Source organism: Psammomys obesus, unplaced genomic scaffold (assembly GCF_907164565.1).
Source record: "Psammomys obesus unplaced genomic scaffold, mPsaObe1.curated_primary_1811, whole genome shotgun sequence".
Classification (NCBI taxonomy): domain Eukaryota; kingdom Metazoa; phylum Chordata; class Mammalia; order Rodentia; family Muridae; genus Psammomys; species Psammomys obesus.
In genome coordinates, this window is record NW_026585895.1 from 51,829,570 (window position 1) to 51,848,119 (window position 18,550).

The 18,550-nt window shown below is 52.5% G+C and overlaps 2 protein-coding genes across 3 annotated transcripts in view; one reads left to right on the top strand and one right to left on the bottom strand.

Annotated features, from left to right (window-relative positions):
- The first annotated feature begins 1,670 nt into the window (after positions 1-1,670).
- On the top strand, positions 1,671-7,507 carry Barhl1 (BarH like homeobox 1). Its single transcript, XM_055600609.1, has 3 exons — positions 1,671-2,145; positions 5,568-5,790; positions 7,213-7,507. The coding sequence occupies exons 1-3, from the start codon at positions 1,680-1,682 to the stop codon at positions 7,505-7,507; spliced, it is 984 nt and encodes a 327-aa protein (XP_055456584.1). The 5' UTR covers positions 1,671-1,679.
- A 2,837-nt stretch (positions 7,508-10,344) lies between these two features.
- Ddx31 (DEAD-box helicase 31) overlaps positions 10,345-18,550 on the bottom strand; it is a 64,128-nt gene continuing 55,922 nt past the window's right edge. For both annotated transcript variants that reach the window (XM_055599908.1, XM_055599906.1), the window contains one exon: positions 10,345-12,168. In XM_055599908.1, the coding sequence (XP_055455883.1) occupies positions 12,000-12,168 (169 nt within the window). In that variant the 3' untranslated portion in view covers positions 10,345-11,999. The remainder of the gene's footprint in view (positions 12,169-18,550) is intronic.

Below are 18,550 nucleotides of genomic sequence, written 5' to 3' on the forward strand. Positions count from 1 at the left end.
ATCACACACACACACACACACACACACACACACACACACACACACACACCATCATACGGAAGGAGAGAGCGAGTCACACTCGTATCCAAACCCCACTGGCTTTTCAGGACATGTGCCCCAGGGAGGCCCCTGGCCGGGATGAAGGGGTCACTGCCTTCTTTGTTTCCTGTGTCCCTCTCTCGCCCTTCTGGGCCACAGTCACATCCGTAGGTCCAGACTTGATCTTTCCCACGGCTCAACTCGCCTCCGAGTAAAGCGGCGCTTGAGTCTCTTCTCCGAAAGACAACAGGCCTAACCTTCCGCTCCAGGACAGCAGGCCCAGGGACCAGGAGAGAATTGTCATGTCCTACATGGTGTGTGTGTGTGTGTGTGTGTGTGTGTGTGTGTGTGTGTGTGTGTATGTATGTGTGCAGAGAGATCTTGAACCAAAGCAAAGCACTCCGAAAACAAATTTTAAATGTTTTCTCCTACTAGAAAAAAGGGATTCCCTAAACATTCGGATCTTTTCTCGACCGGGTTTTCTGCCATTTTGTGGGATGAGGAAGGAAAGATGGAAGGAAGGAAAGGGCCCTAGGATCGCCGTTGGGTCGGGTAGCTTGAATCACTGCGGACAGGCTCGGGAGAAGCCATCCCAACTGCAGGCCACGCAGCCCGGCGGCCCTCCTCCCAGCGGCCGCTGCCCCCCTTGGCTAATCATCTTCATTAGGGGCGTCATCGCCGACCTAATGAAAGCAAACTGTGTGGAAATCGCCGGTAAACAGGTCTGTGCTGTAATTAATTCAGTGTCTCTTTTAATCAAACTGAAAAAGAATCGGGCCGCGGCTTGTGGAGCCGTGACATCACCCCCAAAATCGGCCGGAGCCAATCAGCGTCATCACTCCGGGGACACGTGGGTGAGTCCCCTTTAAAAAAAAAAAAAACACAACACAACGAAAAAAAAAAGAGAGAGAGGGAGAGAGAAACAACAACAAAAAGCCAGCCCCAAAGTAAAAGAGACACAAGTTCGATTTTTTTTTTTTTTTTGAACGGAGAGGGGCGGAGGCGAAGGTGCGCGCGGGGCGCAGGTGAGCGCGGAGGCGGCGGCGGCGCGGGCGGGCGCTGTCCGCGGTGCTGACGGGCCCGGCGGGGCCCAGCGCAGCGCGGCTCCCGGCCAGGTGGAGCGGCGGGCCCGGGCGCTGTCCGCGGTGCTGGGGCCTGCAGGTGCGCCCCGCGCTGCCCGCCGTCGCGGGGCCCGGCCGACCTGCCCTCGGCTCCCGTCTGCCTGGAGAAGCGTGCGGTCTGGATTTTGCTTTTTGAAAGGACGATCTGGATTCAGATTCCGTCAGCCTCGCATCTCTTCTGTGTCAGAGGGGCCCTCGGGCCGTTCTTCTACCCTTTGGCTCTCCCCAACTTGGCGCGCCCTCCTCCCATTCCTCCTTGACACTCCCACCGCCCGCCCCCCCTCGGCTCGGCGGCTCGGCGCGGTGCTGCAGGAGACGCGTTGAGCCCTTTTGGATGTAATGCGCAGAGGAGGTTGGCCCAGAGCTCCCGGGCTCCCCCAAGGCTGAACTCCGTCCAAGGTGCCCACAGGCTCCCTGCCCGGCTTCCCCATGCCAGCCCGCAGCTAGGGGCAGGGGCAGAGGCGGCTGGGGTTGGGGGTGGGTGGGGAGCTTTTGGGGCGGCCAGGTCGCGGCTTGGCTATGGAAGGCTCCAATGGCTTTGGGATTGACTCCATTCTCTCCCACCGAGCGGGCAGCCCCGCCCTTCCCAAGGGGGACCCCTTGCTTGGGGACTGCCGGTCACCCCTGGAGCTAAGTCCACGCTCAGAGAGCAGCAGCGACTGCTCTTCGCCAGCCTCACCCGGAAGAGACTGTCTGGAGACCAGTACCTCGCGGCCTGGTGCGGCATCTGGCCCAGGTTTGGACTCCCACCTGCAGCCCGGGCAGCTTTCAGCCCCAGCCCAGTCGCGAACCGTCACCTCCTCCTTTCTGATCAGGGACATCCTTGCTGACTGCAGACCTCTCGCGGCCTGTGCACCCTACTCTAGCAGTGGGCAGCCTGCAGCTCCAGAGCCTGGGGGCCGCCTTGCGGCCAAGGCCGGGGAGGACTTTCGTGACAAGCTGGACAAAAGTGTCAGCAGCGCTTCATCGGACTCTGAGTACAAAGGTAAGAAAACGCGGTGAAAGGGGCAGGGGGTTCTAAAAGGTGACGTTTAAAATGTGGGAGCACAGGCTTGGAGACGGGAACAGAGTCGTCTCCCAGCCTCCCAGGCCCGGGCTGAGAGCTCTAGACCTCTCCGCTAGCCCCAAGGTCCGGGCCCTGGAGCAACAGAGAGTTCAACGTGTGTGGCCGGGAGCAGCTGAGGGGGGAGTGTGTGCAGAGGACAGCAAGCCTCCCCAGATGGAGAAAGCAAACTTTCTAACTTCTTGGCTGGGACCACAACTCTTCCAGTAGCTTTGCTGGGAGGCAGGAACCTCGACTCCGAGGATCCCTGGGCCCTTACAGCAGTGCGGAGCCTGGAGGGTGCAGGCTTGTCGAGTGAAAGCCTGGCAGAAAATTCCTGCCAGAGCCCTTAGCACATTAAGAATTTTCTACCTTTTAATCTGAAATTTCCAACAAGAGGAGAAGCGGGCCTCCCCAGCAACTGGGCGAGGTGGAGTCTGAGGCCTGTGAACCGTGCTAAGGAAGAGGTCGGGGTCTGGCCAGGCGCCGGCTGGGCTGGATTCTGAGGTCCGCTGGATGGGGAGGACCCCACACCCACACAGCAGCTCTCTCTGAACTGGGCCTTAAGTGGGGTGAATAGTGATCAAGCTGCTTCACGACCCAGAGAATCCCGAGTGAAAGGAATCTTTGTGGTGGTTCCTTTTCATTCCATCTTAACTAAGGAGCTGAGATGGTATGAAAAGGAAAGAGGGAAGGAGGACAAGAAAGAAAAAGAGAAAAGATGGAAGGAAGGAAAGAAAGAAAATGATCCTTAGTTTTGTTTTTTATCTTTAGCCTCTGCCCTGACTTTAGTCGTTTGTTGGGTCCAGGGATACGAAGTTCTTTCCAGGAAGAAGTTAAATGGCAGAGGCAGTGGGTGTCAGAGGGATGAGGGAATATGAGTTCTCTTGCCAGCCAGCAGAAAACTAGGACCTGGTGGGGACTGCCCCTGGCTTTGTAACTATTACAGTCAATTCCCCAAGCATCTTGAGCATCTTCCTTGGACCAACACTTGGCTGTAAAGTCAGCATCTTTGCTGCCCGCACTTTCTGTCCTCCTTTTGTGCGAAGATTCACAAAAACTTAGTTAGATCCACTTAATTCTCCCTCCCATCCAGGAATTCCTTTGAGGGTAGACCCAGACTCCAAACTGAAGCCCCTCAGGGCTCTAGTCTACAAGTCATTTCTGTCTTCTTCCCCCTGTAAAAATGGCTAGGCCTCCTTCAACCAGACTGTGGCCCCACCATTTCTAGAAAGCCCACAGGTTTGGTGTTTGGGAAACTTGGCCCTGGCAGCGTCCCCACCTACCCCAGCTCGTCTGGTTAGAGGGGCAAAGAGAACTCACCTTGGAGAAAGGGGTGTGTGTGTGTGTGTGTGTGTGTGTGTGTGTGTGTGTCTACCTAGCTTCCCGATTAGGGTAAAGAGCAATTGGGTCCAGCCCTGCCTGTATAAACAGTTGCCTCCTTTTATGTTTTTGCCCCTAAGCAGAATTTTGAGGCGAGATTCCATTTCGTTTTAGATAATTGGAATATCAATTTTCTTCTCCTGTCCCTGATGATATCTGAGGAGGGAGATGACGAGAGAGCCAAGAGCCGGCTGTCTATGTATCACTTAAACAGGTTTGCAGCTGAGGACGCTGTAGAAAGTTCCAGCCAGCCTTAGGCACTGGCGCTGGCTTTTACCCTTAGCAAAACTCTCTGAAGGGAAGTGTGTGTGTGTGTGTGTGTGTGTGTGTGTGTGTGTGTGTGTGTGAAGGACATCAGCTGAGCAAAGCCATGCCTAGAACATTTCTCAAACAGAGGTGACTGTTTCGAAGTCTGAGTTAGAAGCTAGTTTGAGAGACAGAAACAAGAGCCAGCCCTTAGGTGCATTTAAGCCAGTCCAGTCTGTCCTGAGTCATTTCATCCTTGGAGTCAGGGGTGGGGGACAGGCTCATCTCGGCACAAGTTTCTGGTGCGAAAGGTTTCTTAAGCAGTATTTACTGAAGTTGGAACGGGGCTTTGGAAGTCAGGCGGGTGTCAGCACACACTGGCCGGAGCTCAGGCATTTGGAGAAACCGATCCAGGGCTTCACTCCTCGTAAAAAGGGTCCCTGGCCCTCAGGCGCTAAAGGATGGGATACAGCTCTGAGGCCAAAGTCTGAGAAACGGACACAGGTCAACAGACTGACCTAGGAGAGTCCCAAAGGCTCTGGCAGAGCCCGAAACGGACTGAAGTTTTAAAAAGAGAAGGAGCTGTCTATTCCACAAGAATGAGGGCCCTTCATGAGTCGTGCAGGTGATTAGGGGGTAAAGTAAGATTTCTACAGTATCAAGTGTGAAGTCTGAAGGATGAGTGTTAGGCTTTCTAGGGAGAAGAGTCATCTTTTTCCCTGCGGGTTCTGAAGCCCCCCAGCATCGCCGGTCTGGGGCAGACTTGCCGGGGCCCTAGGCTTCTTCCCTGCCGAGAAGCACAGCCTTTCCGGCTGAAAAGCCTCTCTCCCCAGTGGCTCAATTAACCGGATTATTGTTTCCTACAGAGAGAAATCACCTCGCATTCTGTTGAACCCTGTCATGGCAAATGCCAAGCACAATGAAACTCAGCATAAAAGAAAATAAAGAAAACGGGGGTAGGACAGGCGGGAGCCCCACGCTAGAGGGTTGTTTTGGGAGAAGTGGGCCCTTCGGTTCCAGTCTCCCCGTGAAGAAGAAGATGGGAATGCCGGGCTCGTTCGATTCGATGTGTGTTTTCTCCTGTCAACTCCAACGAAAGTAGAGGAAAACGGACTAATCTAGCGGTGTCCGGTCTGCGTTGGAGCTCAGGACGGGGAACACAGGGCCGTTTGCCCGGTCGAGGGCGGATGCGCGGGTGGGGCGGGAACACGGCGGGCGACCTCTGTGCCGCGCGGCCCTTGGCGCCCGCGGGAGACGGGTCTTTCTCCCCGCGCCTGGCGCTCCCGGCCGCCCTCACCCGCTTCCACCCGCGTGGTTCGGAAGTGGCCTAGACTCCCGTCTCTGAAGAGCCTGGCCGAGCCCCGGCCAATGAGGCTGGGGCACACTCGTCTGCTCCTTGGGAGCGTGGGGTGCTGGGAGCAAACAGGGTTTCGTTTCTTTCTCCGCGCGGACGCTGCGCCCCGGCGGCGCCCGCCCGCCAGAAAGCGGCCCGGGGCTGGGGAACGAGGCGGAGGAGGACGGCTGGGTGGCTTCGGGCGCGGCCCGCGGCTCCGGCCCGTTCGCGTCCGTTGCTCTTACTCCCGGCTCACCGTTCACACTCGCCTTCACACCCTTCCTCGCGGGCCGGGGCTGCGGCTCCGATGGCCTGCAGCGGCGGGCCCTGGGGCTGCGGGGACCCCCGAGGTTTGCGCCCTGTCGAGGGGCCGAGCCCTGACGTGCCCCCTGTGTCTCCGCAGTGAAGGAGGAGGGCGACCGCGAGATCTCGAGCTCCAGGGACAGCCCCCCGGTGCGCCTGAAAAAGCCTCGCAAAGCCCGCACCGCCTTCACCGACCATCAGCTGGCGCAGCTGGAGCGCAGCTTCGAGCGGCAGAAATACCTGAGCGTGCAAGACCGCATGGAGCTGGCCGCCTCGCTCAACCTCACCGACACGCAGGTCAAGACCTGGTACCAGAACCGCAGGTGAGGTTTCGCTGCGGGGTGGGGGCGGCAGGGCTGCTTCTGGAGCCTAGGGGGCCTACCCCGTTCTGCAAAGGTAGGGAAACTGAGGCACTGAGGCTCTGGGAAAAGACCTTGCCCTAAGTCCCACAGTGAGGGACAGAAAGTACGCTAGACTAGGATCCAGGACAGGTGAACCTGCAGACAGAACTCCAGCCCCGCTCCACCCCAGTCCAAGGAAGTCCCCAAGGACAGCCCTTGGCCAGGCTCTGGGCTCATCAGATGGAAGGCCCCAGCCCTTAGCGGAGAGGCAGCTCCAGTCTCCGGAAGGCAGAGGGGTCCCTGAGGTGGCTGTAGCAGGGGTCAGTGGTGACTGCTTGCATCTCGGGAGCATTTCCTCTTTGGGCCTCCTAGCGTTTACAGCCAGGAAGGGGCTCTCTGCCCCACCCCAGCTCCTCTGGGATGGAGACACTGGTATTAAGACACTGGTCTTGAACCTGCTCGTTCATCGCCTTCTTGGACAGGCTTTAAATGCATAGGAACACTGCACGTGCACAGACGCGACAGTCTGCGCGGTGACACACACTCTACAGGCTTAGCAGAGGCAGCGATGGTGCCTTCATAAACAAGCCTCGGAACACACAGCCCCATTAATAATAAATACCGATTACTGCTCCGGGCATCAATAATTAAGGCTCATTGCAGTAATTACACAATTATGACGATGGTGAATTATTCAGGGGTGGGGGGAAACGGGGCTAGCGCGACTGAGCCCACCTCAGCTTCAGTGGAACCCGGGCAGGCATACCCAACCACTCCAGGCTTGCCTGCCTCGCCTGCCTCGCCCTGGGCCTCCCAGCTTTGGGGCCAGAGGGTCTTAGGGTTAGCTAGCCCCAGGTCTCAAACCTGGGGGTCTGAGGGTAGGCAGAGCCGGGAGAGAGAGTGTGTGCATTCCTCCAGAGAAATCTTCACTTGGAGTCCCAGCCTGCCTGCTTGAAGTCCAGGCCCTGGGGCTCCACGGGGTGGAGGTAAGAAAGAGGGGCCCAGACACAGCAGCTCAGCCACCCTGTCTGACACTCCGCTTTCATTGGGCCTTCTCAGAAGAAGCATATCCAGAGGGCGCCCCAAGATTTGAGTTTGTAAGTGAACTTGGGAGCTAGACAATCTGGCTTGGAGCAGGGGCTCTGCCTGCCTCTTTGCAGACTATAATGAAAACTGGTTCACGCCTCAAGCTTTTAATCTGTAAAATGGGGACAAAGGCATGGAAAGCCAGTGGACGAGGGAGTGATGCTTGACGCATTTGACATGGGCACTCCATTATTTATTAACAATCAGCATGTTCTCTGTTGGCCGTCCTGCGGCTCTCTGTGCCAGTCACGAGGAAGGGGCAAGGGTGGTGAGTGTCCTAATCCTGACCCCTTCGTCCGTCTTTATTTTGATTCCTAGGACCAAATGGAAGCGACAGACCGCCGTGGGGCTGGAGCTGCTAGCGGAGGCAGGCAATTACTCTGCGCTCCAGAGAATGTTCCCGTCGCCTTATTTCTACCCGCAGAGCCTCGTTTCCAACCTGGACCCGGGCGCAGCACTCTATCTGTACCGCGGCCCCAGCGCGCCGCCACCCACCCTCCAGAGACCTCTGGTGCCCCGCATCCTTATCCACGGACTCCAGGGCGCCAGCGAGCCGCCCCCGCCGCTGCCCCCGCTGCCCGGCGTCCTCCCGCGCGCCGCGCAGCCTCGGTGAGGCGCCCGCTTGCCCCTAGCCGTGCTCCGGGACCCCCAGCCCAGGCGGGGCGCGGATCCCTCCCTTCGCCCCGGGGCGGGGATGCCGGGCTCACCGCCGCGGCCCAGTGTCCCCGACGGGGGGATAAATCCACTGAGGCTACCCCTCCCTGCGTCCTCTCTCCTGGCTACTCCACCCGGGAGAACTTACACCCGCCGGATGTACATAAGCGCCCCTGCCCGCCTCCCATCCACCTCCGGGTCCCCTGTCCCCTCGGGAGCTGGTAGGGGACGCCGGTGCCCAGCCCCGGGCCCACCTTTCTTCCCGCACCTCGGCGGGACAGGGCTGGTGGGAGCTTCCCACCCATTTCCTTTCCTCTCCCTGAGCCCCGGGCTAGCGGCGGACCTGTACATACAGTGTGCAAAGTGTATATGAAGTTATTTATTCGTGACCCCTGAGCCCGTGACCGTGTCCGTGAATCAGTTGAGAGTCTGTGGCCTGTGGCCTCCCCGTCCCAGGTGGGGCAGGGGGGGACCGAGAGGGCTTGTCCACGCATCCTGGCCCCCATCCTCGCCCCCTCCACCCAGGTCCTGGGGCAGCCAGGCCTCTTGGGTTCTTTTTTTAAATGTGGAAATAAACTTCTTACAAATGCCAGGCGCCTGTCCGCGCTACCGTCCGTTGATTCCCGCTCAGGCCCTCTCCCATCCCTTCCTTCGTAAAAACTTCTCTCAAACTACAATTCCTTTCAATCGCAAGAAGTTGGTCTCCCTCTTGCCCTTCTCCTGGGTTCCTGGGTGCAGGAGACCCCGGCTGGACTCCCGGGGGTCTCCCGAGTTTTCACACAGAGACGAGCCCGTGGCCGCTCTCGGCTCCCCGTCTGATTCGTCCCTTTTCCACACCATCCTGGGGCCTTGGACGGGGCCAGCGCCGGCCTCCCTCTGCTGCGTGCCTGGCCGCGAAGCACTCGCTGAGCCGACTCATCTGGCTCAGGCCAGGGCCGGCAGCTGGTGACCGGCCCTGCGGGCGCGGGGCAGACAGATGGACTCCGAGGCGGCTCCTCGTTGCCCCATCCTCCTCAGCCCGGCGCCCTCCGCTCTGGCTACCCGCAGCTCCTAGTCTCAAATGCCTGGTAGGACCCCGTGGGCCTTCGCGAGCTTGACGCCACGTCGGGCAACCCTTTGCTCGGTCTCCATCCTGCCCATCCCCCTGCCCTGGGAGGAAGTGGGAGGGGGTGAGGGGTGAGATCGCGCCCCCCGCCTCTGGCTCAGAGATCCCAGGGGAGTCAGACTCCAGATCACGTTCGAAGGGCCAAGGTCATCTCCCGACACCCGTCTGTCTCCCGGAATATGGGCGCAGGTGCTCCTCCTCCCCCACACCACCTGCAGCACACTGACCTGCAAGATGGAAGAAATGCCGGGGAGTTTGGATGCTTGCAAGCCAAACACTCTCCCAGCGTTTCTGGCCCAACTGTTCTGGGAGAGAAGCGAGCGGTGGAGGGAGGGGCGCGTTCAGAAAGCACCCGCTTCCCCCCTAGCCACAGCCAGTTCGGCTACTGTTTCCTCCCCAACCCCCAGCATCCTCACACCCGGGCTTTTCTTTTTCTGGGATGGTGGGGTATTATTCTAATTTTGCAAAATGCACAGCAGCTAATTAAGTCAAGGAGCCCCTCGGCTTTCAAGTTCTTTTGCATGTGAATGCGAGTTGGTAAATCCCTCGATCTGGCTGTGGTGGGGTGTGAAGGGGGACTGTCCCCAACTCAGGGTTAATGAAGTGGGAAAGGAGTCTCTCATAGCCTCCTGCAAACAAAACCCCCCAAGCAACAAACCCTGCCCAAATCCTACACGGATTGACTTAAACCCAGGGGATAAGTGCTTTAAATTAATCTCATTGAATAAGAATGAGACCAAACAAAACTCTTTAAAATCATATTAAAAATCTATCAAAGGACAACTTGCGGTGGTGTGCTTTTCATTTTGTGAGCGTGGAGGAGGCAGGCTAGAGCAGCCACCCTCACATTTACACAGTGCAGTGTAAACCGCAGACACATTCTGACTATGTAATTGTCCTTGTACCGCAGAGGCGATTTCATATCTTACATTAATGAAGAACAAGGCTTCCCTACAAGTTTATAATTACAATATTTTAAATTGTCCTGCACATCCCGTCTGTAATAATAACTTCACAACCTCAGCAGTGAGGTGGGCTCACACTTCCCACCAGTTTAGAAGGCTAAATTGGTGTCTCTGTTCCTAACCCTGGGACTGGGTGCCCTCACTTAAAACGGGAAAAAAAGGACCATGAGACCCCCATTGGACCAAACAATAAGCAGGCCCCGGAGGGCACTCTCCCTTCTAAATCTGGACTACAAAGAGCAGAACAACAAAGTTGCCTCCAGCTGCAAAGCTTCTGGAACCTGGGCTGCTTCTTTTTCGGGAGTGGGGGGGGGGGCACTTATGGTCCAGCAGACTAATAAAGTTTGATAGTCACAGGCAAATGGGGAAGGCCTGGCAATCACTGCTCAATTAGGGAATGTGTCACTGGCTTGAGGGTCCAATCTCTGGGAGTGAAGATTATGTGGACCAAACTACAAGCAGCTTAGCATCACGGGCACCAAAAGGCCCAATCTCTTCTTCCCTCTTGGGTCAGGGAGGAGAGAAATCAGAGCAGCCCGATTTCCAATTAGAACTGTTGTCAGTTGCGCTATGCTTGGCTCTGGCTTCTTCGGGAGTGGAGGATCCCCATGATGTCCCACTGCAGAGAGCGGCTCACCAAGAGCTCCCGCCCTCCAGTAGTGGCTCCTCACCAGACAGCAGCTGAGGAGGGCTTTAGGACGCTAAACAAGCCTGCTACAGCCGCCATCTGAATCTTCTGAGACTTTAATATGGCAACCAGGCTGATGTCAGAGAAACGCTAAGTCTGGGACTGCAGAAAAAGTTCTGATTGAAAATACACAGAATCAGACTAACACTGAGATAACACTGTGTCCAACTGATCCCTGGGACGCACAACCGATGAAGATCCTCCGTGAGCGTCATTTTAAGGTTGTTTACATTTAGAGAACATTAACCCTTACTCCGCTCAGTCTGTCTCCTTATTGACTGGGTACCCAGCATCTCTTACAGGATGCCCTTGCTAAGTTAGAAAACTACATGTGCACATTTCAAGTTTAGGGTGAGAGTCACTGTTATTTCAGTAATGTCCCAGCACACCTCACAGTGCTGCAGCTGAGCTGTTAGGGGCCATTTGTTGGGAGGCAGATGCAGGTTTTCAGGTAGCCATCCCTGACTACATTATCTAAACCTGTTTCCACACAGCTGGCTGAATCTTGATAGTCTGATCCCTCATTTCCCATCAGAAGCACGTGAGTCATTACAAATCCAAAGAAAGGTGGCTGATTTGTCCAGTCAGTTCAACACCTGCTGCAGCTTCAAATTACCCTTACAAATCTCACCAACCAGACTGCTGATGTTGGTGACTGCAGCCCTGGCAAGGCCATGCTTACCATCCACAGGGGTTTTTCCTAGTGTGGGTGTTCACTGACCTTCCCCCTTGCCTGGGCACTGTAGCACTTACCCTAGGGCTTTGGAGGACCTGGGTGGGCTAGGCACACAGTAAGCCAGAGGAAAGCAGGCATAGCGTGGTGTCTGAACACAGCGTGCAGAGCTTTAACCCTTTCTCTCACGAGCCCTCTGCAGTGTCCAAGTCTTAACATTTATTGGGAAATCAATACGCTCTGGGGGTCCTCTTTCAAACTTTCAGAAATACAATGGTTTGTGGGTTCTGGGTCTAGGTCACACACAAAGACCTCAGACCTCGAAGAGAAGACAGGTTTCGATGGCAAAAGGCAAGCTCACTCGGTACTGGTGCCCTTTGATTTCAAAGGCAAATAATAAAAAGGCAACAATAAACCAATTAACCCAGAGACAGCGAGTTGTATGCGGATATGAACGGGGGGGTGAAGGGGGCAATGCACATGACACTGTGCCGTGCTTATAGAAGAAAGCAGCGTTGCTGCCAACACATGCAGGTTTTGACCCAAAGTAAAAGCTCTCTTGGCCTTCCTAACAAAACATGTGGACTTAGAAAATAACTAGTCAACAAATACTTTTTCCTTTTGTACAAGTTCAATTCCAGTTTAAACATTCCATCCTACAAGACTCATGCAATACACATGTGGCTGCTTCCTCTGGCAAGCTTCCCAGGAACCACACTCCTCAGCCTGAGGCACAGGATGCTTGCTATCCCTGTGGACAATCTCACAAGAGGCCTGGGCAAAGGTGGTGACTGTGTAGCACTGGCCCCTGCCTGCTGCTTTCCTTCAGGTGTCCTTCAACAGGTGAGGTCTGTGTTCCTGCGAGCCTCCACTCAGGGAGAGGTGCTAGTTATTTTTCAAAAGAACAGGACACCAATCTCAAGCCATCTTGGATCCACCCTGATCTGGTCCTATAGAAATTTAAAACAATCAATAGAAGTTTGCTAGGCAGTGGTGAGCCTTCTGGATGTAGAAGCAGCTTCATTCTTTCCACAGCCCGGGCTTGCTGGGTGCCACCTGGAAGCTCTGCAGCTTGCCTTGCTTTCTGCCCTTCATGCCATCGGCCTCCAGCCCACTGGAGTATTCTGAGCGCAGGACTTCAGCAAGCACAAGGTGGTGCTTACTCTGGGTCTTCCTCTGAGGGTTGGGCCTGAGGAACAGTAACAGCAGAGGGGAAGACACATTAGTGTTTTTCTTTCTCGTCTGGAAAGAATCTGACAGCAGCTGGTTGTGAGACCAGGAGGCTGACATTTTTGTATTAGCAGAAGAGCGATCTCTTCAATAGCACTTGTTTTGATATTCTATGCACCAGAAGATTAGATACGGTGCTGACAGATTTTCATAATGGTGGCAAAATATCATGGCATTTTTAAAAAGTGAGGCTTTGTTCTGTGTTGTTTTCATGAGGGGGAAAAAAAAAGAAGAAACCTACACTCTTACACTCCGATGGCAAATGAGGTGTATGAGACAGCAGTTTATCCATAGATGATGGGAAGGCCCACAGAAACCTGATAATGCAAAGCAGTTAGCTGCAAAGATTTCATGTGCAGGGCTTTTGGGGGTGAACCCTTGCAGGCAGACAGTAGGCACAGCACCCTGCTAGGCCAGGTATCTATACAGATGCTCCAGCACATTAGAGTGCAGAAGACACACTGATCCCACAAATCCAAGCCCAAGTGTGTTTGAGCACAGCTGCTATACAGACCTGGGGCTAGAAGGAGATCATTCCTTGCCCTGATGCACAAGATACCAAAGCCTGACATCAGGTTCAGTACAGAAGCCCAGAAACTTCAGCAAAGGCAGTGGTCTCACACTTTGGGTCAGAAGGGGAAATTTGTAGAAATTCAACCGCACAGTGAAGAGTTAGAATGGAACCAGAAGAATAAAACACACCAACTCAGAGGCAATGGCCAAGAAGTCCGTACTGGCTTCCTGGCAAGTCCTTCAGTACCATTCGATAGCAACCCAGGCAAACTCCGTGTAAGAAGCTCAAGAAAGGCCACTGGCTGCTCTCTGACATGACAGTGTGTTCTGTGCTGTGGTAGTCAGAAACTGTGGTCAAAATAAACAGTCCTTTAAAGTCCAAGAACTAGACACAGGCAGCACTGTGCTCTTAGCCTGATTAGGAAGGATTGAAAAACCCCATTATAATAAAGGTGAAGCTATTTATAATCCTATCCAGAGCATAAGGCTGCAGTTATAAGAACCTGTTCTTTCTTGCAACAGAAGAAGAGTCAGCCTTTGCCAGGGAAAAAGACTTGAGGAAAAGATGTATTAGCAAGGATATTTAGAGCTTTATTTATTCAGGAAATGTGCCGAGGCAGACCTCAAGACCACTAGCATCACACATCCCTGCATCCATGTTCTCCTCATTTTACAGGTAAGCACCATGGACTGGAGGAGGATGAGAACTTGCTAAACCCATGTACCTGGCAGAGGCAGGAGTAAAGTGCTAGCCAGGCAGAGGCTGCTGTGGGGATCATGCTGAGGCTTGGACACTGAAAACTGTCACCAGGTCTGCTTGGGGTGAAGGCAGGGTTCTACTTACTGTCCCCCACCTCCTAAAGAGTAACGATGCTGACCCTGAACTTTTCCTCATATGGACTGCATGGCTCTGGCTACCATCTGACCTTCCAGGCCTGCACATCTATAGCCAGGCCCTGTGGTTGTTGGGGAGCACTGACTTGCAGAAAGGCTGCAACTTCCTGCACTTGTAGTTTATTTTTAGTCAACTTACATGAGAGAGCGAAAAGGTTCTGACAGGAAGGGATGTTTTTTCATCCCTCTTGTTTGAAGTAGGTATTCACAATGTGTTTAATTTTAAATATAACAACCTGAGTTTCAAGATATGCAAAATTTCAGTCAAAATACTCTCTCTCCTAGAAAAAGTGCTTGCTTCTGCCATTACTGTAGACAATAGTAGCCAGACTCTTATCTGGGGACTGCTTCTTGAGCTGCCTACAGAGCAAGTGCAGCCTGTGGGAAGTGGCTCAGAGCATCATACCCACGCTTTCAGCTGCCAGTGCAGATAATGCCATAGACAACACACACCACAGGAACCCCTTCCAGGGACCCAGAACATGCCTGTTCTCAGGCAAAGAGCTGGGTGGGGCAGGAGGAGGTAAGTTCTGGGGCCATACTGTCAGAGATTGACTCTGGAAAGGATTTGGGGCTGGGAATGGCTCAGGGCAGTGCATGCTTAGCAGGCACAGGTTTTCCTGCTCACCTTCAGGTATCATTGTTACACTTCCTAGCATCTCATGCAAACCCAGAAGCCCACTCATGCAGTAAACAAGCAGGTACCTATACATTCCAACTCAGGCCGTTATTAGGTGGGCAACCCTGCAGGGCCTCACTGCTGTCACAAGAGCCAAGCCAACAGAATGCATGGTCTCCCATGGTCAGCTCCCAATTTCTTCCTTTGTAAGAACAAAGGCACATACCTGTGAAGGTGTGGTACAGATGGGAAGGTGACCCCCTCTAAACCCAAGCATGCATCCAGCATTCATGTCTCCTGACGAGCTGCTGTTGTCCTAGAATCCTGCCAACTTTCTAGCCCTCTAAATACCTGGACCCTCTGACTCAGGCTTTCTGAGCATCCACTGTGGAAATCTTGTGGTTATCAAGCAACAGATCAGTTTATCTAACTGCAGAAAACTCCCTCAGCAAGAATAGGCAGATGCCACTTACATTGCCAGTAAGGCAGCCAACCTAACTAGTACTCACCCCACTGTCCCCAAAATCCCTGAAGGACTGCAGAGTCCTCTCTCAACCTCATTTGCAAACTTGACAGGCAGATGGCCAGGCAAAAAGAATCTAATCAGGGCTTTGCTCATAGCATTCTTTTACAGGATCCATCCATCCATCCATCCATCCATCCATCCATCCATCCATCCATCCATCCATGTTTTCTTGAGCCAGGGTTTCTCTGTGTAAGAGAGCCCTGGTTGTCCTGGAACTCACTCAAACTCAAGCAATCCACCTACCACTGCCTCCCAAGTGTTGGGATTAAAGGCATGCACCATTATGCTTTTAATAACATGGTCACGACAGAAAAAGATACATTTTAAATCTATTATTATTATTATTATTATTATTATTATTATTATTATTATTATTATTTTAAATAGTTTTAGGGTCATGCACAGCAAAACCTTTAGGATTTTAAAACCACTCAAACTTACCTTCTCTTTGATGACTACTGCTTGAACTCTACCTTGGTTTTATTCTGCCTTAAGGCATGAATGCAACTATTTCTAAGAGTCATCCATAATACTCAACACTAAATCCAAACTAACCGTGGACTGTGAGCTTGTGAGTGACTTCTAGCTTTTAGTTTCTAAAATGGGCATGTATTCTTTTAATAATGAGGGGAAAACACAGTATATTTTGTTTACAGGTAACAGTGTAATTTATCCTATGTCAAACTTCAAATTATTCTGATTTTTTACTTTTGAAAACTTTACTGCTTTCTGGCCTCAGTTTGATTTTTCAAGCTTCTATTGCATTGTAATTAAGATAGCTCAGAGGATCAATTCTTCCTCTCTAACTCTTTCTAATATGGAAGTCTCAGAGTAAATATACAATCCAGAAGGCAGTGATGATCTCAGGTGACTTCAAGCTGACAGCAACTTTCTCCCTTGTGCCTGGATGAACCGAGGAGGAAATGGCAGTATATCATCCGGGTTTTGCTGGCTTTTAGATGACAGAAAGAGAAGGGAGCACTTTCCCCCTAGTGCATCATGAAACTCAGGTGAAGCAGCAGCTGTGTGGGATGGTAACCTTGCCTCCTGAAGGGGAGCATGCCATTTAATATCCACCTTTTCAAAGTCACTGATGGGAAGGAAAGGTGACATATCCAGACCCAGCTTTGGGTTTTATGGGTAGAGATGCTGGCTGGCAACCCAGCCACTCCTCTCAAGATTGTAGCTTTGATTCTCAGGATCCAACTAAGTGAGTTTCTGTGTCTTAGTGGGCCCTACTGCAGCAGCAGGCATGATGGAAGTCAGTCCTAAGGAAGGTGTGCTAGTTAGTATTGTGTCAACTTGACACAGGCTATAGTCTTCTGAGAAGAGGGAACCTCACTCAGCTGAGAAAATCTGAGCGGTATGAAAAAGCAGGCTGAGCAAGCCATGAGAAGCAAGTCAGTAAGCAGCACCTCACCATGGGTTCTGCTTCACTTCCTGACTCTAGGTTCCTGCTTTGAGTTCCTGCCCAGACATCCCTAGGGATGTATAAACTACAGGCTGAAATGGCCCTTTCTTTCCCAAGTTGCTTTTGGTCATGGTATTTATCACAGTAATAGAAATGTGAATGTTCAGCTTTCTGTCAAAGAACAAGATTATTGAGAAATGGATCAGAACTTAAGTGCCCTTAGCTAGAAGCAAGTGAAATGTTAGGAATGTCAACTGTGAGAACTGGCAAATGCCTGCTGGTGCTCATGCATCATGCAGGAGTGGAGGGAGGTCCTGTTTGGTGACTCTGAGGAATGGCTGAACCAGAATCGTTAAAGGGGTAGGAACCCTGAGCTTTCTTAGCCTAGGTGACCAAAACTCTTAGGAGAATTTTCACTGTTAAGCACGGACACTGAGTGTCAGATGGCCATGGTGGGGACTGGGTTAGAAGAGCAGAATCTGCTGGGCAGTGGTTGGAACCCCAGCTCAGACACTCATATAGCTGACAACTTGAAGTCAGCAGCAAGTTCAGAAAGGACCTGAGCAGAGAGGACAAGAAGACCTGAGCAGAAGAATGGAAGACTACTGATGTTATTTCAGTTTTCTGTAAAAATATTATGAATTATTGTTAAGATGGAAAAATAGTGGGCAGACTTGGAAAACAAGCATATTTAAAACTGCTGTGGTTAGATTCTGAGAATACCAAGATTGATCAGCTTAGGGCAGAACCTTGAGCCCAAATCCCAGGGCTCAGCCCTCTGAGCCTCTTCTGTCTGTGTCCTGATGTATTCTCTGAGTGTACTTATTACATTAATGGAGAGATGACAGAATACCCACAATGCTCAACTGGACCAAAAGAAGAGGTTCTGAAGGTGACCTTCAAGTGGGACAAATCAGAGGCCATGACCTTGGAAGTAAGGGGAGAGGAGCTCTTGTGTGTGCAGTCATTAGGCTGAGTTGGCCAATCCTGATGGGGACTTGGAAGGCCTAGGATGTACGCCAGGCTCCACCCTGCTGACAGTGGTGCAGCTTTATGCCGTCTCAACTTCAGCCACAGGAGGATGAGTGCAGGTCATCTGAAGCACAAGGCAGATCCCTGGCTTCAATGGACAATGAGTCACAGTTCTTATTGACACCATGAGCCCACACCATGAGTGGGCTCCTGGGCACTTGTGCTGGGCAGTCTCTACTGTATGCATGAATGTTTTCATGAACCAGATGTACGCACATGTTGACTATTATTCATAGGGATAATATGAGAAAGTGTAAAGAGGAAGAGGCAAGGGTCACCATTGATATGTGACTCATGTGGACCAGGGACTGGCTAAATGATGACACTAACACCTTACGCTTCTGTATGCCAATGGTGCATACACGACATCTGAGTCTCAGAGACCCACTGGTGGGAACCCTGGCCTGTTTTCTGGACCTCTAATGGTGTGCTGGGGCCACTATGCAGTTGGTATGCCATAGTGGCAAGCCACTGAGAGACAGGGCTTCCTGAAGCACGGGCCATACCACTTATCAGAAGAATGTTCAAAGAAAGAGGCGAAGGCCAGGAAGGAAGTTCAGGAAGAGGAAGGGGGAGAGAAGAAAAGCCTTTCCTGACCGCTCTCAGCTTGGTGGTACACTGGAGGCCAGGCATTCATGATTCCCTCCCTTCCCAACCTATAGGCTAGGTGATAACCTATAGCCGCCCTTCCCCTCTTACAGGCAGGCTGTCATAAGTGCTAAGGCTGGATGGGACTACTCAGAAATGGCTAACTCCAGAGCCAGGCTTTTCTAATGCACCTTCCCAACTGACACCGCTTCAGAGCTGTAAAGCCCACTTTAGGGCTCAATACTTAGATGGTATGAAACTCTGTTCTACATATAACCTTGTCATCTGCTCTAAGTCCATTTCTTTGGTTTCACAAAAAATGATCTCACATAAAAAAAAAAAAAAAAAAAGGATCCCTTTAGACTGAAAAGATGGCTTCCTGGATAAAGGTGCTTGCCGTGTAAGCATGCTGACCTGAATCTGATCACTGCCCTGAACCCACATACAGTGGAAGGAAAACTGATGCCACAGAGATGTCTTCTGACCTCCACACACACTGCAGCACACCTGCATAGGTACACAGAGAGAGAGAGAAGGTGGAGGGGAGGGAGGGAAGAGAAGGAGAAGAAAAAGGAACAGTTAGGAGATGGAGGAAAAGAGGGAGAGAAGGTGGGACCAGGAGGAGACAAGGGAGGGGGCAACAATCACGATATAAAGTGAATAAATTATAAACAATAAATTAACAAAGAAAAAAGAAGAGTTAAGTACAGTCCCCTTCACAGGGCTGCATACTTGTTACTCAGCTCAAGAATCACTAC

Excerpts from the sequence above, each read along its gene's own strand:
- Barhl1 (XM_055600609.1), top strand. The coding sequence starts at position 1,680 with ATGGAAGGCTCCAATGGCTTTGGGATTGACTCCATTCTCTCCCACCGA. Across the intron at positions 2,146-5,567 it reads ATCGGACTCTGAGTACAAAG|TGAAGGAGGAGGGCGACCGC; the intron begins GTAAGAAAACGC and ends GTGTCTCCGCAG. Across the intron at positions 5,791-7,212 it reads ACCTGGTACCAGAACCGCAG|GACCAAATGGAAGCGACAGA; the intron begins GTGAGGTTTCGC and ends TTTGATTCCTAG.